Raw genomic sequence first — 24745 nt, 5'->3', positions numbered from 1 at the left:
GAGGAGTTTGCTTTAGTCGATGAGGACTGGGTTAGGGAGCAATTAAATAGTCTGGACATTCATAAATCCATGGGTCCAGATGGGATGCATCCGCGGGTGCTGAGGGAGCTGGCTGAAGTCATTGCTGGACCGCTCTCCATCATCTTTGCCAAGTCTTGGGAAACGGGAGAGGTGCCCGAGGATTGGAGGAAAGCAAATGTCACTCCAGTCTTCAAAAAGGGCAAGAAGGAGGACCCGGGTAATTATAGACCGGTCAGCCTCACCTCTGTCCCTGGGAAAGTAATGGAACAGCTTGTCCTTGGTGCCATCTCAAGGCATATCAAGGATAGGAGGGTTATTAGGGGCAGTCAGCATGGCTTTACCAAGGGTAGGTCATGCTTGACCAACCTCATAGCCTTTTATGAGAATGTAACAAGGTGGATGGATGGTGGCAGAGCGGTGGATGTTGTCTACCTTGACTTCAGTAAAGCCTTTGACACAGTCTCCCACAGCATCCTCACAGCTAAGTTGAGGAGGTGTGGTCTAGACAATAGAGTAGTGAGGTGGGTTGCAAACTGGCTTAGGGAGAGAAGCCAGAGAGTGGTAGTCAATGGTGCGGAGTCTAGTTGGAGGCCAGTATCTAGTGGAGTGCCCCAAGGGTCAGTGCTGGGGCCAATATTATTCAATATATTCATTAATGACTTGGACGAGGGAATTGAGTGTACTATCAGCAAGTTTGCTGATGACACCAAGCTAGGAGGAGTGGCTGACACGCCGGAGGGCTGTGCTGCCATCCAGCGGGACCTGGACAGGCTGGAGAGCTGGGCAGGGAATAACCTGATGAAATTTAACAAGGACAAGTGTAGGGTCCTGCATCTGGGCAGGAACAACCCCAGGTTCCAGTATAGGTTGGGAGATTACATATTAGAGAGCAGTGTAGGGGAAAGGGACCTGGGGGTCCTGGTGGACAACAGGATGACCATGAGCCAGCACTGTGCCCTTGTGGCCAGGAAGGCCAATGGCATCCTGGGGTGTATTAGAAGGGGGGTGGTTAGTAGATCGAGAGAGGTCCTCCTTCCCCTCTACTCTGCCCTGGTGAGACCACATCTGGAATATTGTGTCCAGTTCTGGGCCCCTCAGTTCAAGAAGGACAGGGAACTGCTGGAGAGGGTCCAGCGTAGGGCAACGAAGATGATTAAGGGAGTGGAGCACCTCCCTTATGAAGAAAGGCTGAGGGAGCTGGGTCTCTTTAGTTTGGAGAAGAGGAGACTAAGGGGGGACCTTATTAATGTTTATAAATATATAAAGGGTGAGTGCCATGAGGATGGAGCCAGACTCTTCTCAGTGGCAAACAATGATAGGACAAGGGGTAATGGGATCAAGCTGGAACACAAGAGGTTCCACTTAAATTTGAGAAGAAACTTCTTCTCAGTGAGGGTGACAGAGCACTGGAACAGGCTGCCCAGGGAAGTTGTGGAGTCTCCTTCTCTGGAGACATTCAAAACCCGCCTGGACATGTTCCTGTGCGACCTCACCTAGGTGTTCCTGCTCCAGCAGGGGGATTGGACTAGATGATCTTTTGAGGTCCCTTCCAATCCCAAACATACTGTGATACTGTGATACTGTGATAAATTGGTTTTGTGCCAGAATCGGTGGTTTGGCTTGGCATCAGATATCATCAGTCCTCTCACTTCTGGCATACGTGTACACGTACAACCGGTGTAGGCACCATATTGGGTATTCTGGCTAATTCGTGTTGCCCATGTCTACCGTGGGTCATATTTGCATTTCTAGGCCACCTACCTACACACAGACCTGGCACTGGGTAGCAGTGGAGTTGTCAGGAGGGGGGTGAGCCGTCTCCCAGCCCCCATGAAGATCTCCTCAGCTGCCCTTTCTGCGCTGTGGCCTCCATGGGATGCTCCTCCTCTGCATGAGGAACCTTGGCGGTCGGTTCCTGCACTCAGCCTGTTTCCATGGTTCATTTCTCTTTCAGAGCTGACATGCTGTTTGATGTTGCCTCCTACCAACCCTTGGTAATAATATATTTTCTGATAGTCTTTTTGTAAATGAATGGAAAGTGTTCATTTTTTACAGGCAGCAGGGAAAGAACTGCTGTTTGTAACACCCACATTGCGAGATCCATTTTTAAGAAAGCAGAAAACAGATTTCTTATTGAAGGTGAGAGAACATTTTCTATGGGAAGCATGGCATCCAAATTCTTCTTTACACTTATGACTAAAACTGTACAGATCTTTCTTTTGTCTTTCTTTTTTTTTTTTTTTTAAATGAACTCATCAACATGTGAGATACTTCTCTCTTCCTTGTTAATAACAAAAGTATGTTAATAAAAAAAAGTATGTTAATAAAAAAAAGTATGACTGTGTGGGTGGCTTGAAGTAGCAGAGAAATGTCTAAGCCGAGTCAGATTGAAGGTCCATGTAGCCTAATATCTTATCTACAATAGTGGCCAACAACTGATGTCCAAGGAGGACAAGAACAGGGCAAGCATGTAATAGGTGATACCCCTGAATATACTCCCATAGCCTAAACATTCAGGGATTGAGAATTTCTTGTGGAGTCGAGATATCTCTATGTTTAATAGCTCTTGATGGGTTTATCTTCCATGTGAACTAGTTGAGTAGCTTCTTGAACACCTTTTTAATACAACATTTTTCGTTCAGTTGTTCTTAAAGAACATGATTCTTCTAAAAGCTTTTTGGAAAGCCAAAGCCAAGTTGAGGCTATTTTTAAAAGAACAAAGTCCTGTTTCAATACTATAATGTAACTGTTATAGGATGCCCAGCATGGCAAGTTACACTGAGGTTTTCAAAATAATTTCTGGCTCTCAGATTTGTTATGAAAACATGAACTGACAGTCATGTACCTAATGCAAAGAGAGCTAAACTGAGCCCTTGGAGAGTCTGCATATCTGGGATGCAAAAATTGGGTGGATCCAGTTTCAATGAGCTAAAATTCAAAAAAATCCCAATTAAACTAAAATCCCTATCCCAGTAGCTTGTAGAGGGAGAAGCACGAACAAGGGCAGAGCTGTGAAACTGGCCTGTGGGGCAGCAGCCAGGTGTCCAAACCAACACGTCTCTTGGTGGGGCCTGGTCCCCACATGCCTGCCCTCAGCTGGGTTTGTGATTTGGCTGCACGGCCCCTGCTCCCTGCACCCCGGTGAGCTGCAGGCAGAGCCCTGCGGCTGGCGAGGCGTCTGAGTGACACCTTCCCACTCCCACACAGGTTTTCTCTGCAGCCAGCTCAGCGAGCAGAGAAACTTGGAGCAAAAGGGCTTAACCCTAGCTAGGAACAAGTCGGTTTTCTTCTGTATCCCGCAAGGAAAGGGCTCTGTTTCCTCTGCAGCTCCTCCAGGCATAAAGTTACGTTGATGCTGTGAGAGAACACAAATAAAGAGGGGAAAAGAAATAGAGAAAAGAGGGGGGGGGGGTTGGGAAGTGATGCCAAAGAATGAGAGAGAAACTGGGAGAAAAAGCAGAAAAACCCCCATGTAGTTAAGTGAGAAACACAGCAGGTTTTGTAGCTCTGAGGGATCAAAACGTTGCCTTGCCAGTTTGAGTGTTGAGGTTGTGCTCAGGGCTCACCAATCTAAGAATTTTGTCCCCAGATACTTTACTCCAAGGCATTTAGCACGGAGTTTTCATTAAAATCAGGTGTTGGGTTTATTTTTTTTTTAATTTAGGGTTCAGTTTCTGAGTTATGTGTGCATGCAGGCCACTGGTTTGTTCTACATATTCAGTTGACTGGCCTTTTTTACAATAAATTCAGGTGTGTCTTGGCACCAGATAAGAAAATTTCATTTAATACTGAAGAACTTGCAAGAAACCTGCATATTCTTCTCTCATTGCCTGTTCTGTTACCATTTGCACAGTGTTTGTTGTAGGTATTTCTTCCTGTTCTGTTGGGGATACTGGGACAAAAAGAAAAAAGCAATTAGTTTAGAGCAAAGTGTGATTTTTTGCTGATAAATCGCTGCCTGTGCTAATGATTGTTCCTAGCAGTAAGAGTGGTGTTACTGGAAGCAACGTGGAAAAATATTTGAATGTCTGAAGTGAGTTATTTTTAAGGCCCTGATCTGCAAGAGTGTGCATAATGCTGCTATATTTTTTAAGGCCGTGGAGCAAATTAAAGTGTCGTGAACAAAGGTCTGTGTGTATACAAACTTCCTTTCCATCTAGGCAGAGCCATAGTTTGGTCTGAACATACAGCAGCTGCCATTTCAAGATGGAGAGTGAAGATAAAAGTGCTAAACAGCACTTGGTGAGACTCTTGGGATGTATAGTTTCATCATATAGGAAAAAATGATACAATTATAAACAAAAAATTTGCCTTAGAAAAAGACCATTGAAAAAGAACATATTAAAAGCAAAAAAGCAACATGAGATTAGTTTGAAACCTTTTGGGGTTTTGGCTATTTTTTACTAGGTAGGTAGCTTATCTACAGTTGCTCAGGAAACTATGATGAGATTTCTTTTCTAAATTCACAGGTATTAATTTATGTAAATTTATGTAATATTCAGTATGTCTATCAAAGATAAGATTGACCCAGACTAAGTAATCTACTCCGTTAGATAAAAGATACGACTATTGAAATCATTGCAACTGTAGAAAAATGTTTGTGATATTATGGTATTTTAACCTGAATTTTGCTTTCCTGTTTACATCACTGCTATTGACAGTAATAATCTGTATGAAACAGAAAGCGGTTTATAGAGTCTGTAAAGGAATCTTATTGAATGCTTCATATTAAAATCTTTCTGTTACTTAGGATACACATCAGCAACTTTGGTCCTTGTTGATGCAGAAATACCTTTCAAACTTACCCTGTTTCCTTTAGAGCAAGAGAAGCTTTTGACCTGAAAAGCATGCTGGCTTTTCAAAGGGAGGGGAGAAATCCTCAGCTTTCCAAGATGAAGATCCTTACCATTAGATATTCCTAGACTTTAAGCTCAGTTTCAGATGGGTTTTGGTTTTGCTGCCTGAATTCACGTTCAGCATCTGCACAGATGTTCATTAATTTCTGTGAGCGATACATTTGAAAATAAAGTCCTTCACACTATTCCCCTGGCCTTTAGTTCAGAGAGATGCCAGATCATGTTGAGTCTCAATGTCATATATCTCTGTGGGGAAAAACTGGAAAGCCTGACCTATTTGCATATGTGAGGGGGTACAGCAACAATCTGCTGCACTAATGTAAGAGGAGAATGTTATTTTACAATTAAAAAATTGCAGTGGTTACCCACAGTTCAAAAAAAAAAATAAATTCTTCCTTGTTTTTACAGACAAAAAGGAAGAAGAGTGGGAACATCAGGGCAGAGACTTCATGACCCCTAACAACATTTATATATAAATGAGTTGAGATAATAAGGCTAATCAAATGTCATGCTTCAAGTAGTCAGTTCATGGCCTGAAGGGACTGGGAAGTGCTTTTCCTCCACTGTACAGATGTGCTTCATTGATTAGGATTTGTTCATTCCGGAGGAGGATTGCAGAGCTAAAGGCATCCCCAATGACTTGACAATAACTCACATGGAGTCCCATCAGCACCTTGGATATTTTACTTTACCTGAATGCACAATTATTGCGGCAACCTGAACTCTGTCATCGACGTTGGTTAAACATGACCGTATCATATGGCCATAATCCTGAGCGATCGTGAAAACTTGGCTGAAAGTTTGCACTGCAGATCAAGGTGCAGAGATTTACTCAAATGAGTTGGCAGATTGGTTTGTGCTGTAACAGCAAGGCTGAACTCACATCATCGCTTGCTAGTGTTCTTGAAAAGTAGGTAATCTCTCATAAAAGTTGGAGGTTAGAAGCCTAGGCTTCTTTATTTCATCTTTGCCTTCTTTCTCAGAGCATACCAGTCACAGCCAATAGTGGTACATCAGTGCACCACCTGGCATGTGTGTCGGAGCCTCGGTTTGTTAAGATTTGAGGTCAGAAGAAAGAGATGCTCCGATTTCTGTTAGATATTCCAAGGTCAAAGGGATGGTACATAACAAAAACCTCACAGAGCTACAATTGAGTTAAGAAAATGAGGACATATAACATTGTCTCCATAAAGCATTCAGAATATTAAAGCAAATAACAAGGTATCCCAAACAAGATTTGTTTTTGGTATCTGCTGGGAGCTGAGAGGACAGTGCAAATAACTTTAATACCATTTGTACTTTAACTGTTGTGCCTAGGGGATGCACTCACACAGAGATGAAATCACTGATAGCCTTTGTTTTGGGCTTACCCTACAAATTACAGTATAACACAGAATCAGCCTGCATCTTGGAGGCTGCCTCGCCATGACAGTGTGAGCTGATGCCCTGTGTGTGTGTTTGTATGTAAAAAAGGTCTAATTTTGGCTGGTTATTGCAAGTAGTGAACTTGGAAAGGATCAAAGTTCTTTGCATGCCAGATATATAGTGGAAATTGTACATAAAAGCTGATTCCCTTTCAAATCACAGTTTTTGTTGTATACAATTCTGTCATAAACTCAATTCTAGTTGGTAAAAACTTTTTTCTAAGATGCCATAGTATCTGAAGACAAAAGCTTTATGACATAAAATTTTGGAAAGCAAGTTAAGCTTTTGCTAAGATTTGGGGAAGATAAGAGGGCCCTCTTGTGGAGATTATATATAAAGAATATATGAAATTATGTATGTATAATATACACACACACACAGCCCATATAGTCTAAACTTACATGGAAAGAAAGTTGTTTGGAGGTCAGTGGAGGGGGAAGATGTCAACTTTGCTTATAGCTTTGAGTTGTATTATTCATAGCAAATATTTCTGGGTTTGATTGGTATTTTACTGAAAATATAAAGTGTGGTGTAGTATGGGAAGTTGCTGGTCTGTCTTATAAGTATTAAATTGAAATACCCTGTTGTCTGCTTGCTTAATGTCTTACAGGAAAAACTGTACAGTTATATTGCAAGAAGAGGAGTGTTAGGAGAAAGAAAGTTAGCATTTTTGTCTTACAGAAGAGGAAATCCCTTAGTTTTTGTGAATTGTGTCAGTGAATTAATAGGAAAGACTACTCTTACAATTCTTTTCATTAGTAGAATCACCTGAAATTCTTTAATATTAATGTTGTCATATTGTTTACCTTATGGGAGGAAAAGCTCAAAAGTTATGACCAAACCTTGGTGTTTTCGAAACTCAGCATGTAGGACAAGAAAATCGTTGTGATGCCTGGATTTTGTGATGATCATTTATAATTTATGGTCATTATGCTTGATGTCAGAGTTAATAAAAACTTGAGGCAAAGCTTAGAGAGAATAAATTGATGTACTTTCAAAGGGATTTCAATTACTGGGCTGTTTTATTGTTAATTACTTTATTAATTGGGCAGAATTACTGCACTGATTCAAAATGCATTGCAGTGAAAAAATCTCACAGAACTTTCATCTGAGCATCCCAGATTTGGAAGAGAGCATCTGCAACTGAGCTATTAATTGGAAATCAGAGACAGCTCAGTTAGGGAGGGAGCCTTGGTACGTGCCACTTGCAGCACAAACTGGTTTTCAATGCAGCCAGCTATAGAGGAGCACTGGTGATGCCTGGGCTGCTTGTCTTACCTAGCCAGAGGATAAAATGGGATAGCAACAGCTCCTTCAAATGCTAGGAAGAGTATGAAAGTAAACATTATCGGTGAATTTAACATGAATATTTTTGCTCTGTTTCAGACCTAACAAAATCTGACTGAAGAAATATAAATGTCAGAAGATTTAAGGGCCTGGCTACATTTTGTTTGTCTCTTCAGGGGCTCTTTGAAGCTGAATTTTACCAATCGGATGTATTCTTGCAGGCAGCCAGGAGCTGTGTTATAATAGATCTCTCATAATTCTGCATGAAAGTATGTAGGGTTTTTTTTCTTTATAACCATTAGAAAAGGCCTTATGTTAAGTTACTGAATAGGCAGCAGTTGTGCATCCCCATATCTGTGTGTTGGACCTGAAGGAGTGCTTGGTCACCCAGACAGTGACCTGCTTTGGGGAGACTCCTCCTGAAACAGGGACATTCTCTAAGCTTGCTGGCAGCTGCTCAGAGACTGCGACCTGATCATGAGGAAGGTTTTGTGGCTTGTCCTGTGTGCACAAGGGATATTTTGTAAATCCTATTGTGCTAAACTGTTAGCTGTGATTATAGGCATGAGGCTCAATCAGGAAGACCCCTTCCCAGCCTGGTTTCTGTAAACCTTGGAGGCCAGGTTGGCATAACAAGGTCAAACTGCAGGTCCCTCATGCTGCACTGTCTCCAGGTTTGCTCTTCTCTTGTCCCTCACCTGTCATCACCTTTCTTTTCTCTGGCCAGCTCTTGTTTTCTGCTGCTGCCTGATGCTGCAGGTCATCCCCTTAGCTTGTCTCACCTGCATTCACAACATCTTTCTGAGAAAGGCAGGTCCAGGTTCCTCCCCAAGCTGGGCCTGGAGGCAGCTCCAGGAGAAGGCAGGTAGTACTGTAGTGCAAATACATCCTTATTTCATGTTCCCTTCTGTGCAGTGTCATAGAAACAGCAGAAGTAGGAGAAACAACATTTTTGAGTAAAAGGTGTCCATGTGCCCCAAATTTTCATGGTTCTTTTGAGATCCAACAATGATCCGTGCACAATAGGGATGAGATAAAATGGGGGCGATGTGAGCAATGGATTCCTCCTTTGCCAGCCCTGGACACAAAGGATCTATTATCTTCTCTGACACAGAGGTATGCATGATCTTGCATAAAGTATCTTTAAAGAATCTTATGAGACACTATGTATATCTATTGCTTTTGAATAGTATTTCCTCCTATGTGTGCTCACACACCGTTTCTTACAAGGTACAAGGTTTTTATTCTGTGTGTGCTTGATAGAACAACCAAATTCTTATTATGTGATTTATTATTGCATTTTATATTTATATTTCTTTCAGCGAGGCTCTTGCTACTTCACTCTTTTCAGCAATTTAAAGAACACTAAGAACAACTGAGCCTGATATAATTTAGGCAAAGAACAAAAATCTCTGGAGGGAACTTTGTTAGATTTGTGTCTCATCAAGAAATGATTTACAATTTGGATCAAGGTTATTTGATGGAAAGTGGCAAATTTGTTTTTCCATCAAATCGCCTAATCTGTACATTTCTATTCCAGACCACTTTGCTCTCAAATAAATTGTAATTTCCCCATCTTAACTATTCTCTGTGTTCTTATGCATGGCAAAGCTGGGGCTGCCATTCTCGGCCTTTGGGCTGAGACACGTAAATACCCAACATCTGTCTCTGATAGGAGAAGGGGAATTTATCTTCAGTGAAGTATTTGATCAAGCAGCATCTGCAATGTTATTATACAAGGCAGAAAACATGAGGCTGGGCATAAGAACTTTCTTGTAGACAGGAAGCTGGTAACAAAACAGGATGTGCTGAAAGAGGAACTTTCTGGTGAAAAGGAAGTTATTAATGAATTTCCTCAGGGCTGGTGTTAGCCCTGATCGTATTTCATGTTTTCACTAATGATGTTGGCACAAAAAGCTGAAGTATGTTAATGGAATTTGCTTAATGACCTTCAGGATTTCAGCAGAAGAAGTGGAATGAAGTTTGGTAGCACAAAGTGTGAGATCATGCATTTGAGGCCAGTAGAAATGGATTTCCTCTTTCAGCTGAGTGCTTCTCAGTTGCAGTGGGCTGAGCAGAAACATCTCTATATATTCGCCAGTGACACAGTGAGTATGACTTGCCAGAGTTACACAGCCACACAAAAATTGAATGCAATGTGAGGATGTATCAGAGCTTACATTGCCAGTGGAGATAAGGAATTATTTATTGTACAGGACACCTGTGAGGTTTCATGTGAAATTTGGCAATTCCAACCATGTATAGTGAAGTGTGAAGTCGTGCAAGGTCAAATGCTAGGAAAGACTGCTTGGATGTTAAAAAAAACAGAAACTATTTCAGGAACTTCTGGTACATCTTACTTTTATGAGCCTCCTATCATAAGCAAGCATAGAAGGCTGAGATATTGGAAAACTCAGTGGGCATCTCTGGGTGAAGCAATCTAAGCGTGACCAAAAGGGTTTGGGGGACGGCAGTGTGGTCACTTCTGATTTGTCTTGTCAGAAAACACAATAACAACGAGTTCAGCTTTGTAAAATGAAAACAAATGTAATTGCTCTCTGATCTCCAACTTAAATGCCATTTCTTCTTGTCTGATGCTACATTTATAAATCCTCTTGATGTATTTGCTGTGTTAACCCAAGAACAGCTAAATGTAAGTAGACTAGTCACAGAATGGTTGGGGTTGGAAGGGACCTCTGGAGATCATCCAGTCCAACCCACCTGCTAAAGCAGGTTCACCCAGAGCAGATCACACAGGAATGTGTCCAGGCAGGTTTTGAATGTCTCCAGAGAAGGAGACTCCACAGCCTCTCTGGGCAGCCTGTCCCAGTGCTCTGGCACCCTCACAGTAAAGAAGTTTCTCCTCATGTTTAGATGGAACCTCCTATGCTTCAGTCTGTGCCCGTTGCTCCTCATCCTATCATTGGCATCACTGAAAGGAGTCTAGTCCCATCCTCTTGACACCCACCCTAGACCAAGAACAGGTCTATTCTGAGAAGGAGGCTAGTGCTCCTAACCATGAGAAGCAACCTTCACAAGATCTTTCTAACAGGAGCAGTGGCATGAAAAGGATATTTCAATAGGAACTGGGGTGTTTTATGAAGGGGATAATAGATTGCCGTTATCCGTGCTGGCAGGGAAAGGCACTCTCATGGCTCTGGGAGCCTCCTTTTACTAAATAAATCATCAAACCATGTTTTCTGGGTAACTGAGCATCCTTAGCTCCTACTAGCTTATATTTTCTTCACTGGCGATGAGGCTGAGTTTATCTATATTTTCAATATAGATTTAGATGCCTAACTTTATGCTCTGTATTTGAAAATGTACACCTAAATCCTAAAGGCAACACACAGGAAAAGCATATATTTGTTCAGAAAGTTCACATATATTCATATGCTATTCACGTTCCATTTTCTAAAATACTGGGATTAAAACCATGAGTAGATACATAATTTCATTAGTCTAGGAGCTGTTCAAAATCCACACTTGATACCTGTGAACAGAATTAATTTCTTCAGGGACATGTAGTTGCTGGACTGTCCTCTCCAATTTCTGGAGACTCTATATTGAACAAAGCATCGTTGAAATAAATATTCATGAAGTTGCTTAATAATTCAGAGTATACTGACTGAGAGTGTTATAGCCCTAGTTAAAATCATATACAACCCCCCCCCCCCCCGCCACAATCTGATAAAAAAACAAAGCATATTCCCAGTACTCTGCCTCGATTAGCCAGGAAAGAACAATGGAGAACAGGTAGGATCTAGTTGGTCAGTTGTTTCTGGTTTGCTTTGTCCTCTGACAGGACTGTACATTTGGTGACAGAAGACTGTGCGCTATCACACAGAACTGCAGAACCCTGGGGTGGGAAGGGACCTCAGGAGGTCTCTAGTCCAACCCCCTGCTCAGAGCAGGGTCACCACTGAGCACAGATGGGGTTGCTTGGGCCTCTGTCCAGTTGGGTCTTCAAAACCCCCAAGGATGGAGGGCGCACAGCTTCTTCGGGCAAAGCTTTCCCAATGCTTAGTTATTCCCATAGTGAAAATTATTTTGCATATATCCTCTCCTTTTTCAATTTATGACTATTGTCTCTCATTATTCCACCATGCACGTCAGTGAGTAGCCTGGCTTCATCTTCTCACTGACCTCTTAGGTACTGGAAGGCTGCTTTTTGGTCCCCACCTAATGTCTTATACACGTCTTTGAAATACTTCATGAAAATCAGCATCCTCACAAATTTATATTCTCCTATGTCAAGAAAAAAAAGTCTCAGCACTCCCAGTTGCCTTTTGCAGCAGTAGGTCCTGAGATGCATTTTCACTAATGATTTTGAAGGGCATATGACAATGAGATAGGTAGAATATGTGATTATTATTTTAATGGTTAATCATTACTTTAAAAAAGTGCAAAATCACAGGTCCTAACTCCAAAAGCCTACAGTGTTTTAAAAGAAAGTTGTCAGTTTGCATAGTCCCAAGCCAGTTGTCTTTATTCCTAAAGTATTTAAGAAAAAAAAAATAGAGTCTCCACAAATATGTTGTTTACCATTGTTTCCAGCGCAGATGTAATGCTGTGTCATCTTTTTTCTGTATAATATAAATCTAAAACAGTGCTAAGCTATAGCTTACCTAGTATCTCACTCTTCTCATAGCCTCACATAGCTCTATGCCATTATTGAATTTGTCTTAGCTTCACTTGAAGGAAAATTAGACTTTAGGTGGAAGAATTCCTAATGTTGTACATGAAGCATTTGTGTTGCCACAGGTTCACTCTTTCTTCTGCCCTTCTGGATTACCATAAATCACTGCTGTTAAAAGTTGTTTGATGTCATAAAGTGAGTGATCTCTAAAGATACCCTTTCTCATCTGTCATTCTTTAATCAAGTGTGGGACACTAATCTTCTGGTCAACAGCCATGCAAAAAGATAAAATAGTGCTGTAAAGCTTTCCTGAGGCTTTTCTGATAGCATGGATACAGAATTTAATTTGATATTTCAGAGGATATTTACATTTTTAAAAGTCTTGCAATTTCTAAACAGAAGAATCGTGACATTATAATAAATCCTAAAGCAACAGATTAATGTAAAAGAAACTGAAGTTGGTGACAGGGAGTATCCTTGCTAATGTGCAACGAAATGTGAGGTTTCCCATTTCCTGAGCGCTTGCCAGGGCCCAAACACCACATTTCTTTTGACTGTAACACACTGTGTCATCACAAGTAACTTCCTGAGCACTTTCACTTTCCAGAATCAGAAACATAATCAGAAACATAACTGTCTGACTTCCATGGTAAGATATCTAAATGGTCTACATACCAGCTACATGTCTAAGCAACCTCTGAAGCCATCAGGGAGCTGCTTAACACAGGCAGCAGTGTGTGTCTGGTGTAGAGAGTGATCATGGACGAGTTTAGGTTGGAAGGGACCTTCAAAGGCCATCTAGTCCAACCCCCCTGCAATGAGCATCTTCAACTAGATCAGGTTGCTCAGAGCCACATCCAGCCTGGACTGGAATGTCTCCAGGGATGGGGCATCTACCACCTCTCCAGGCAACCTGGGCCAGTGTTTCACCACCCTCATTGTGAAAAATCTATTCCTCATGTCTAGTCTGAATCTCCCCTCCTTTAGTTTAAAACCATTACCCCTTGTTCTGTCATAATGGGCCCTGCTAAAAAGTCTGTCCCCATCTTTCTTATAGGCCCCTTTTAGGTACGGAAATTATCCGTATTGTTATTTCACCTGTTTACCTTCTTCTCTTCACCGTTACCCAAACTGACGATACTTTGCCTGAAGAGAGATTGCTGATCCCTGGTTAACTCCGTTATCGCCTCTGAGAATGTGGGCTGCTGGATAAAACTGGGAAGCGTAAGGCTTTTGTTCACACAATGCAGATCCTTCGTAATGCCTCATCCTGCCACGACCTCTGTCGTTATCAGAAGCACACTGCCAGCTTGGTTGCGCGGGGTGTTTCAGACCTTTCCTTGGGAGCACGCTCACTTCCACGATTAAAGCTACTAACTTCTTGTCTTAACTTGGGTCTTAAACTTGACCAGGGCTTTTATTTTCCCTGCTACCAGGAAGAACCAGGATGTGGATGGTTTTATGATGCACCTGGGTTTTTTGGTCGTTTTGGTTCTTCTTTCTTCTGTCTGTTAGTGTCTTCCAAAATATTCTCCAGTGACTTTTTTTCTCTGCCTCAAGTATTCTTCCCTCTCTGCGTCAGCGGCTCTGAGTGCACTCTTCTCCTTTTATGAAGCTTATAACTTTCTGCACGTAAAGTCCTGCCTTATGATTTGAAAAAAGAGGGAGTATTGTGTTTTTTCCCTTCTCCGAGCCCCCAAGAATGCTGTGTGAGTTCTCCCTGTGCCGGCTGCTCCTTATGAGAGCAGGAGTGACAGGGAAGATGCCATTTATCCTTCTTCCCCAGGAGGCTCTACAGGATGTTTTTGTTCTTGATTTATGGTGATCCTTCAAGTGTTTAGTAAATCTCCCTCAGCTGGGACATCTGTTCCATGGCGATAGAAGAGGCAAAATGCCCTGGTTTGGGATCACCTCCCCTAGCAGCAGAGTCTGCTCCTCTGAAATTAATTTCTAAACCAGAGCAATACTATTGAAGGATTAATGTAAGATTAGAGTATTTATATTGAAATACCTTAAAATGTGAAAGAAATACATGTTCTTAGGTTATAACTAGAAGCTCGTTTTAGCTGTTCTATCAATTAAAGGTTTTCTTTGCCTAATGCTAATGAACAGACTCGATTTCATGGGAGTGGGACTAGAGCCTTCTGAATTCCCAAGTGCTCCTTAATTCTGCTGTAAACAGTGGTGTGCAGCCCACGCTTCACACCGCCGCTTGCTGGGGCCCTTGCATGGGGAAATTGTATGACGTTTCCTTTCAGAAGGAGCTGATGTCACGACTAGTGGGCTGGTGTTTGAAATGTGATCTGAAGTGTTTGTACATGTCTATGTGTTTATATAGACAGTCACACAGTACATTGGCAAATACACGCTATGCATTTACTGTGATTTTTCTTTCATTGACGACTGCAGCTTATGGCCAGATTCCCATGTAAATTTTTACACACACATATGCACGCACACACTGGTAGGTACAGATAGTGATAGGTAAAGTTTGTTTGGGTTTTAATTCATTTGTAATGCTTTGTGTAAAACATCTTCTCACTGACATGCCAGTGTAATCTGCTTGGCTAGCCTTTAAGCACCGAAGCTGTCTGTGACAGCAATTTGAGTAATCGGTGATGGAAGTCCATTGAAATGAAGCCAGTAAGTCTGTGCTGAGTTTGCTTTGTCAGACAGGGTAATATAAGTTATTACTTTATTCTTTGATGAGTATTTCCCACAATGAGTATCTGCAGAGTTTAACACAACCTCATAAGCAGGAGCACAGGTGGGTCAAGGGGGTCATTTACACCGACAAGAACAAGTGCACGTCTGTGTTCAGAGTGGCTCAGGCATGTTCAGTATAGAGCTGACTTGATGCTGTTTTACTGAACAGTAAGGAAAGGGGAAACTGAAGGCCATCCCCAGCTTCATATTTTTATGAACTGCTTCTTGTCTTTATTATGAGCTGACTCCTTGATCACTGTGGATTAGGCACTGACAGCTCTGAAACGCTGCTATATTTAATCCATAAATGTCAACATTTGAAAACAATTTCCTGAAATAATTTTTATAATTTTCCAACTGAAACAAATGTGCAGGCCCTATGTATTTTTACTTATGTCATTATTCCAGAGACATGGCATCCTTCTCCCTGAAAGAAAAATCTGTGCCATGGTTGCTGTGCAGCATCCCCCAGTCTGTGTAGTGTTGTAACAGTGTCATCTGGACAGTACCCAGGATCAGGTAGAAGAAATCTTAAGGTTTTCCAACCTCAGATTGGTTAAAAGGGTGACAGAGAGTCATGAAGAGAAGGTTAAACAGAAGGTTGTAAACTGTGAATGTGTCAGGAATGGCTGCACCCTTGGTTATTAGTGCCTCGGAAACTAAATGTGTATCAGGCTGCTGTTAAAGGTTAACTACCAGATGAAGAAGCCATTCAGCTGGTAACACAAGAGGGCAACACTCTGAAAGATGCACAGACCAGAAGCAAATAAATCAGGATAGTGGAAACAGAGGCAGAAGTTCGGTAGTCATAAGGAGGAGCAGCAACAGACGGGCAAAATTTCTTGCATAAGGGGAGCTGCGGATGTTATACAAAGACACACTGTTCTCATTTCCCTGCATTTGCTTCGTATTCCTGTTTATTGCACATGGAACACATTTACATATCCAGGAATGAAATGGAAATGATTGATGCAAAGGAGGTATTTTTGTTAATTGTTGTTGCTCTGAGTCATGCCTGACTGGGACTGATGGAGATGCGTGAGGAAAGACAGTACTATTATTAGAGGTACAAATAATTGTCAAGAACAACTTTTAAACCCATCTGTTACCACATATCAACATCCAAAATTATCCAAAGAGGGGAGGGGCAGCAGTACAAGGACTAAGCCAGTGTCACATCTCTGTTGATGTAGATGCTGACAACTGCCTCTCAATCTTTGTCCAGTTTTTTAAATTTCTGCTTCCTTGGAGCTTCAATCATTTTCTGTCACAACTCTATCAGTGCCTGCTGGATGTTGCAACAATGGTGTCTTATGCTTAGACCTGATGGGTGTTTGAGAGTTGGACTGCTTTGTCTGCACAAAACCAGGGAAATATGTCCACTTTTTGTGCTGTTAGTTGGAAAACAATTCTTAATGTGCAGTCATACATGCAAGGTAGAGCCAAGATGAGGTGAGCATCCGATTTGGGAAGGTGAGCATCCAAATTGAGAAGGGAAAGCTGTACTTGAAGTGTTTAAAACAGAGGTTTTCACAGTGGAGCTACACTGCAGAGCACAAGAGGATTTCTGGTCCTTCCTACTCTGCAGGAGTAGTGAAGAGGGATTTTAGAAATTCCTGTCCATGGATAGTTGTGTGATCCTTGGGTTCACTGTCGATGTGGGCTGTGTAAGTAACTGAAGTGAGTCAAAACAGCTGAAGTGCAGTTTGGTCATGTGTGAGCAGCAGCCAGAAAACCCAAGCTCCAAATGATTTTGGAAATACCATCCTTCAGAGTATTACCTGATGCTGACGCAAATCATGGTTTCCAATGCAACTGATAATGTAAATACATCCATGGCACTCCCTTGTTTATATCCTTCCACCTGTAACCCTTCTGCTTTGAGGTAATTCTTTATGGAGCTGTTTCCATCAGATGATGTATCAAGAAATAACCCTCCAGCAGAACGAAGTCTGTAGTTTGGTCTCATAGCCTTATTCCAGAAAATATACTATATATCCTGTAGGCAGAGAACTCCGAATGAATAAGGACAAAGCATTCAGCCCTGTTTACTTGTGCTTTGTTTGCACTGAGGAAAATATCTGCCTTTTTAGGAATACATGGGGAAATATCTCTTTATATGACAAACCTGAGGTTTGTGGAGAAGCTATGGGGAATCTTTAGTGGCAGAAAATGGGTGATACCTGAAAAAGAAAGGTAATCGTCTTGGAGATTGTTGGCAGTTTTGAGACTTTTCATTTAACTGGAGTTAGGTCCTGTATGAGATGGCCCTCACAAAGTGTTGGTTTGTTTACAGGGTAACTTGACTGCAGCAAATTTGCCTCATGCTTAATTGCTTCATCCTTCTCTAGGCTCAAGATAGAGGACAGAGATCAGGCTTTTCTTAGGAAATTTTAGGGCTCATGATTTATTAATGTATTATTTGCAGTCACATGAGTCACAAACTCACAAGCCTATTTTTGTACCAGACTGTGTGTTAATTTCAGTCATTAATCTTCTGCTGGTTATTCTAGCTGACAGAAATCATAAGTATTTTGGTTTTGCTTTGTTTTTATGATATCATCCTGTTACTCAGGTGAGTTGTTACTGAATAAAACATTTCTCAGTAAAAAACTCAATCTGAGAAAGCCTGTGTGAAGCATACTCAATTGCAGTCCATTTCAGATTGCCATAAATAGATGTACAAACTGAATTCAATAGCTAAAAGATGCACTGACAATGTGAGTTCTGCAGTTACTTGCTCCATTTCAAATCAATATTTCTTGGTGTCTCTTTTATATTCTTGTCAGGTGAGGCTGGATAATGATAATCTTTATATCAACAAATGCTTTTGTACTACACAATTATAACTTATTTCAATCAAGCACTTGTCTAAAATTAAGTCATATTAATGGATTTTGGGCCTCTCATTGTCTTCAACCCTTTTAATAATATGGTTCTTCTTAAGTGGGCGGCTCATGCCAGTATTCTATATGGTGTTATTTTTAGCACTTGCAGCATCCACATGAAATTGCTCATGTGTTTCTTGTATTCTGACCAAGCACTGTATGGATTATCATCTTGTACATGCATGTTTCAGTCCAGAAGAGAAGTGACAAGATTATATAAATCTCTTTTCCCACTGTTTCTAATATTACTGAGAGTTAGTATTTCACAGTAGAGGGGAGTACATTTCAGTTAATTGGCTTCTACATAAAGTAACTACCACTGAGCGGTTGATAAGTCAAAGTAATTCCATTTCTCTGATATCTGCTTATTTCCTTTCATCTGTCTCTCTTTCCCCAAATTTACCTTGATTTTATTCGCAGTATTTATGAAGCTTTAAGCTGTTTACTGTATCAGAAGTAGTCACTTAAAGTGCCTGCATTGCACTGGAAAAAGTGAAGGGGGTGGTGATGGTGGCTGGTGATCATTTTATTGGAGAATAAAAAAAAGTGAAATCCACTGAATCATTAAACTATGTTTAATGATATGTTTCAGGAACTTCTATTACATCACCATGCTGAGGGATCCGGTGTCACGGTACTTGAGTGAATGGAAGCATGTCCAGAGGGGTGCGACGTGGAAAACTTCTCTTCATATGTGCGATGGAAGAAGCCCAACACCAGATGAGCTGCCTACCTGTTACGAAGGAGACGACTGGTCTGGAGTCAGTTTACAGGAATTCATGGATTGTAGCTACAACCTGGCCAACAACCGCCAGGTGCGCATGCTGGCAGACCTTAGCCTGGTGGGGTGCTACAACTTGACTTTCATGAATGAGAGCGAAAGGAATATGATTCTTCTCCAAAGCGCCAAGAACAATCTGAAAAACATGGCCTTCTTTGGGCTCACAGAATTTCAGAGGAAAACGCAGTATCTCTTTGAGAGGACATTCAACCTGAAATTCATTTCCCCGTTCACCCAGTTCAACGTTACGCGGGCCTCCAATGTGGACATTGGTGAGGATGTGCGGCAGCGGATAGAGGAGCTGAATTTCTTGGACGTGCAGCTTTACGAATACGCCAAGGACCTGTTCCTGCAGCGCTTCCAGTATTCCAAGCAAGAGGAGCATCAGAAGAACCGGCTAAAGAGGCGAGAGGAGAGGCGGCTGCTGCGGGAGCAGAGAGGTCACCAGTGGCCAAGGGAAGAGGCAGCAGAAGCAGCTGTTACTGAAGATTATAATAGTCAGGTAGCAAGGTGGTGACATTCCTCCATCTTGACTAACCTGTGAGAGGATCAGAGAGCTTGTGCAACTTGGCGACTTGGGAGCTGGCCAAGGAAGGCCTACCACTTCGGTAAATGAGACTGCATCTGGCAACCACCCCTCCTTGTCTCAGTTTTTCTTGGTTTCTGCCAGTGAGGAGAATGTTTTTTTTTCTCAATAGGCACTGATTAGTGTTATTAAATGGCAGTAGAATAGACTTGTGTCCAAAAAGACTTCCTTCAAAGCCCTAAGCTATGAGGATGGGTTGAAGAGAGAGCTGTATCCTTTGCATTAAGAGATGTACCCTATACAATCTGAGTTACCAAAACTTGTGCAGACATGGATGAAAAATTGAAAAAAAAAATCTGGTTTGGTTCCTCTGTGACATGAGATCTGGTTCATTTCATACTGTCCTTTGCAACTGTAGTTGTAAAAGAAACTGAGAGAAATGTATTGCCCTTCAAATGTCTACGTGCTGTGTTTTGATTAAGGGAAGAATTTGCTATGGTGATTAAAAAAGACCTAGGAAATGTGGGACTGGGGCATCTCTTGTTCTGTTAGTCAGTAATCAGAGATGATGTGTAAGTGAAGTGATGGAGGAATTGGCTTATTTCTCCGCAGATGTTATGGGTACCAAACCCAGCCAGGTAGCAGCTGACTTTCTGAGTGCATGTGGCAAAGGGAAAGCCTTGAGAAATGAGGTCCAGGTGGCAGCCAGGCACATGTCGCAGAGATTATCTGACTAGAGGCAATGAAATCAGCCTTCACATTCATGAAAGGTGAAGAGGGGCCAAGCAAACTACAGGGGAGAGGAAAGAGAGAACAGGAAAAGTATAAATATTAGTATGACATTTTCCAAATTTACTGGAAAAGCCTGGGAGATATATTGTCTGTGAAGGTAGGCAGGTTTATCATATTGTCTGTTAAAATTCATTGAAGCCAAGTGAATACAATTTAAATTGGTTTTCTCTCTAACTATGGTAGCGGCTAGAAAAAAAATCAGCTCTTGGTTTTATAGGATACATAATGTATAAGTGGAAAGTCTTGATATTTATTATTCTGTATGAAGATTCTTTGTAAATTTATTGTTTTCATTATGAGAGATCTGTATTTGTTTTTCTTTCTTGTCTAGAAAAACATTCAATGGGTTTTTCCGCCACGTGTTACTTTCTTGTGGCTAAACTGCATCTATTTATTCCAAGACTGTATGTCGTTCTATTCATAATAGTGAAATTTTTTAAAGAGGGTCCTGTGCACCATAGATCTTTTGAGAGAGTTTTTTTTCTTCTTCTTCTTCTAGCATAAATGTAAAGCATTAGGAGGAAATTTCTCTTAAGTGCCTCAACATGGCTGCTAAATCGAGATGCTGAAAGTATATTATTGCATGCATGAATGGCTTTTACCTTACAGATTTGCTAATCAGAGATACTGGAGTACCTGATGTGGATGCACATTTCTCATTTATTTTAAAAATTCAAGGGTTTTATCTGGTCAGTAAAAAAATAATGTCTTACAGAAAAAAAGAAACTGAATTTGAAAATTTGTCCCTTCATTTCCAAGTCTTTTCTTTTTCATGCATGCTGTATCTTCTTTTCTTCTGACTATACTATTGTTTCTTATCTATGCACAATATCAAAAATATGATCTAATGGTCTTGTTGGGAGTTAATGCCTACAATAGTACATTAAGCATGGAATATCATAACTGCTATTAAGAAGTGAAGAGGGCTACCAGAATGATGTCTCGTTATTGATGTAGTTTGTGAGCAATATGATGCTTTACACCTGATTGTCAGTGTGCTACATTTGGGGTGAGTAGCTGTGTTTTTTGGTCTCTGATACCTGTTCCACTGATGGATCATGTGCATCTCCTCCCACCTCCACATTCAGAAGGGAGAACGTAGGACTGCAGATCGTTATTCTCCTGGCAAAGCATGGGACATCTGCCTTGGAGAAGAGCAGGAAGCTCTCTGAACTTCCCAGCTGGTACTGCTTGGATCCCCATCGCCTGGAAGAGATGCTCAGACACCTCAGTCACAGATGGACACCTACCTTCAGAAATTTAAATTGAAATGTTTACAGTCTAGGACTGAAGCTCGCTCTGTGTGTCCTGGCTGCAGGATGGCGAGGCCATGAAGAGCTAAGCCTGACTGGTATTATTGCACCTTTATTGACTGGTATTATGGCACCTTTAGTGCAGTGCAGGTAATTCGCCATGAGCTGCTGTCTTTACCCGCTGGCACTGGGACTTCAGGCTGGGCTGGCCCTGTGGAGGGAAGGAGGTTTCTGGCTGGTGGCGCAAGGACGATGGGGAACTGCTGCATCTCCCCATGCCTGAGCCTGTTGCTGCATCTTGCTGCAGGACCCAAAACAGGAGCGGCAAAGGTGCCTTTGGCACCTGATACACCACATCCAGGGTTTGCAGGTGTGGTCCTTGTTCCTATGAGTGCAGGGGGCTGTGGGTACTGGAGGGACCCCAAAGGGCCCCTTTCAGAGGCAGCAGTGGGGTGCGCAGTGATGCAGGGATCAGCAAATCTAGGAAGGCACCTTTCCTGGTGGATTCCCTTAGTACCTGTACCATCATCCAGATGTTTTAGGAATCTTCTGGACCTGTTGGTGCCAGCTGTCTGGTATTCCCAGTTGACATCTGGCAAGTTGAATTCCCCCATAAGGACAAGGGTAGATGACTTAGAGGCTTCACTTAGTTCCTTAAAGAATAACCTATCAGTGTCGTCATCCTGGCTGGGTGGCCTGTAGTAGACACCCACGACAACATCCACTTTGTTTGTCTGATCCTTAGTCCTTACCCAGAGGCTCTCAACTTTGCCATCCCCAACTGCCAGCTGCATGCACCCCAACTCCTCTGCTACATACAGTGCCACCCACCCATCCCAGCCTCTCCTACCGTGCCCATCCCTTCTGAAGAGCCTGTAACCATCCATCATGGCACACCAGTCACAGGATTCATCCCACCAGGCCGTGTGGGAGAGAAGTCAGCCACGTGGGAGGAAAGATGCAAGGACCAAATTCACATTAAGGAGGGAGATAAGCGAGGAAGTGGAATCATTCCCAGCCCGTCTTTGGCTGTAAAACATCCCTTCTTTTTCCTCCCAAGCACAAAAAGAGGGTCCCCTTCCTCACATCCCTCCCTGTTTCCCCAGCAGGCCACCTCTCCCTGCCACTCAGAGAAATGGAGGCCTCATTTTTCATTTAGAAAATGTAGTGATATCTTTTCAGAGGAGAGAGCTCAGAAATCATTCCCTGTAGCCTCACCAGCGACTCTAAGTATCATTTTCAGCTGTCTAACCACACCAGCCATTCTCCAGACTATTCCTTCTGCCTGACACAAAACAAAGCCTAATGAGGAAAATGGAAGCAGCCTTTGGGCAGTTTACATTAGCTTTAATAGTTTGCAGTACCTTAATGGATGCCTAACCTTTTCTATCAGTCATTTCCCAGGAGACAAGATTAGGGTCCTGAAGAGCTGGTAATGTGCTGTAGCATCCATGTTAATGGGATTTGCCTTAACACTTGGGATTTAGTTAAAATTGAAGTTGGTTTGTTGTTTTGTTGGGTTTGTTTGTTTGTTTCCTGGAGCCTGTGCAGCAGGTAGCCTTGGTTGTGCAGGAGCAGTTGACCGGGGGGGCAGCCAGCAGCTGAGATCTTGCCCAGAACTCCTGGAATTGAAGGACACAGCACCCCCTTCCCCAGCTCCAGCAAACTCGCTGTGCCAACAATACTGTTTTTCTTCACAGAATTTCCTGGCACATGAAAAACAAAGCAGTTTGGAAATACTTTCCAGCTGACTTCTAAGACACAGGCTTGCAGCTTTTTTTCTTCTTGGGCCCTGCGCCTGAAATAATGTGATGCAAAAGCAAGAAAAGGCCCTGGCTCATATCTCTGTTATTCCAGGTTTTCGTTGCTCTGACAGCACGGACTTCACTGTAATTACACTGGCTCGTATAGGATCGGACTGCAGTTGTGTTCGTTTCAAAACCTTTGTGAGTAGCAGCACTATAGGATTTCTGTCCATCTTCCTGGCATTATTTTGTTGCTTAAACAAGGCAATTTGGCTTCTGCTACTGTGGTGCTGAAACAAATCTCATTCTTTTGTAATGGAGATGTACTTGCTAATCTCTCCCATCACGTCCTCAGCACTGGTTGCCTTTTCCAGTTATAATTCACTGTAGTCTTGGAGCAGACAGAGAAACGTGCTGTGTTGTTAAAACTTGTGGCTGGCAATGTGATGTCTCGTCCAAGAACTCAGCCTGTTGCCTATGGGCCATACTTGATTAAGGAATTAAAGTTTGTCCTTTCTTCCCCACTCGTCAGTGCTAAAAACACAAAGCTTTATCACCATAGGGATAGAAAAATAACCACAGTTTCTGATATTGTGTGTTCTTCACTGCTGTTGTGTTAATCAATGAGGCTGCAATAGCCTTGCCAGGGCTTCTCCCAGTATGTGGTAGTTATTTGCAGTTCACTAAAAACAGAAGTACAGAGCAAAAAAGTGATGGAATTCAGACTCAGAGCCAAACTTCCTAATTGCAGCACATTCGTTCAACCAAACCAAATGGCAGGTCACATCACCTTTGCATCTGGAGACCTTTCAGATTGCAGGAAGTTTCTCAAGCTGGCCATCTCATTAACACGTGCTTCCTTCTGCACCAGGGGCTTCTCGTTTCCCACCAAAAGTCTCGTATCAGTGGTGAGCACTGATGTTATAGAACTTGTTATCTCGCTGACACTTTATTTTTCCTCTGTTGCTCTTACCCTGATAGATGTGGAATTATTCTTTTTTGGTCTGGGATGAGGAATATTGTGTTTCTGGGCTGGTGCAGACTACTCTGTGTGAGATGAACGGTCACAATAAAGCCGTTTTGCTGGAGCAGATTGCTGTATCCTCTCTACATGTGGCAAAAGCATACTCGGCAAAGGTAGCCAGTTTGCACTGAAACACTTCTTTCTGTTTGGTTCTTGTAGTACTGTCTTTGTTGATATTTTGTGGAGGGAAATGGGTTCCATAGCCAACGATGTCCTTGGCATTCTTCTTGGCTGTATCACTAGCTCTGTGATTTCAAATAAATGTTGGAAGTGAAAAAGAAAAAAATCAAGAGTTCCCATCAGTTGCCATTTTTAAGATGAAAGGGTAAAATAATAGGCTGTAAATTATTCTTTAGGAGTTTTCCTTCTGTTTCTGTGCAATAATGTGTGTGAACTCTGCTACTAAGAGATTGTATTGTGAGTAACCATATCTACTTTTATTCCTATTTACAAGATAGTTTGTAGACCTAGGGATTTTCATTGATGTAAAGCACAATTTAATGAATTATTTAATGTGTTTAACCATTGTGATGTCAAAAGCAATTGTTTTCATATATTTATTTGTTGGTGGTTTTCTGTAAAATGATGCTCATTAAGAAATCTGTTAAAAATGAAGAAGTTTTGTTGAATATTATTGGGTCCATGAATTACTTATGAGCAACAAATAAACATTGTTTGCATTTTTGAAACGCTAAAGGTTCCATCTTATCTACAGAGCCATAAAAATGACTAAAAATGCTTTTGTCAGGCTGGTTTCAAGCATTACTAAAGATCCACTGTGACCATATTTATGTGGGTTTTT

General features: G+C 41.9%; 1 protein-coding gene across 1 annotated transcript in view; it reads left to right on the top strand.

Moving 5' to 3' along the window:
- The window catches only part of HS6ST3 (heparan sulfate 6-O-sulfotransferase 3), a gene marked incomplete at both ends in the record, with an annotated part of 302642 nt that extends 283522 nt beyond the window's left edge, over window positions 1-19120 (top strand). The window contains one exon of the mRNA XM_082047070.1: window positions 18415-19120. Coding sequence (XP_081903196.1) covers window positions 18415-19120 — 706 coding nt within the window. The remainder of the gene's footprint in view (window positions 1-18414) is intronic.
- Window positions 19121-24745: the final 5625 nt, after the last annotated feature.

This window comes from Streptopelia decaocto (genome assembly GCF_964273445.1).
Source record: "Streptopelia decaocto genome assembly, chromosome: 1".
In the NCBI taxonomy this organism is placed as follows: domain Eukaryota; kingdom Metazoa; phylum Chordata; class Aves; order Columbiformes; family Columbidae; genus Streptopelia; species Streptopelia decaocto.
This window is presented reverse-complemented; position numbering and strand designations above follow the sequence as displayed.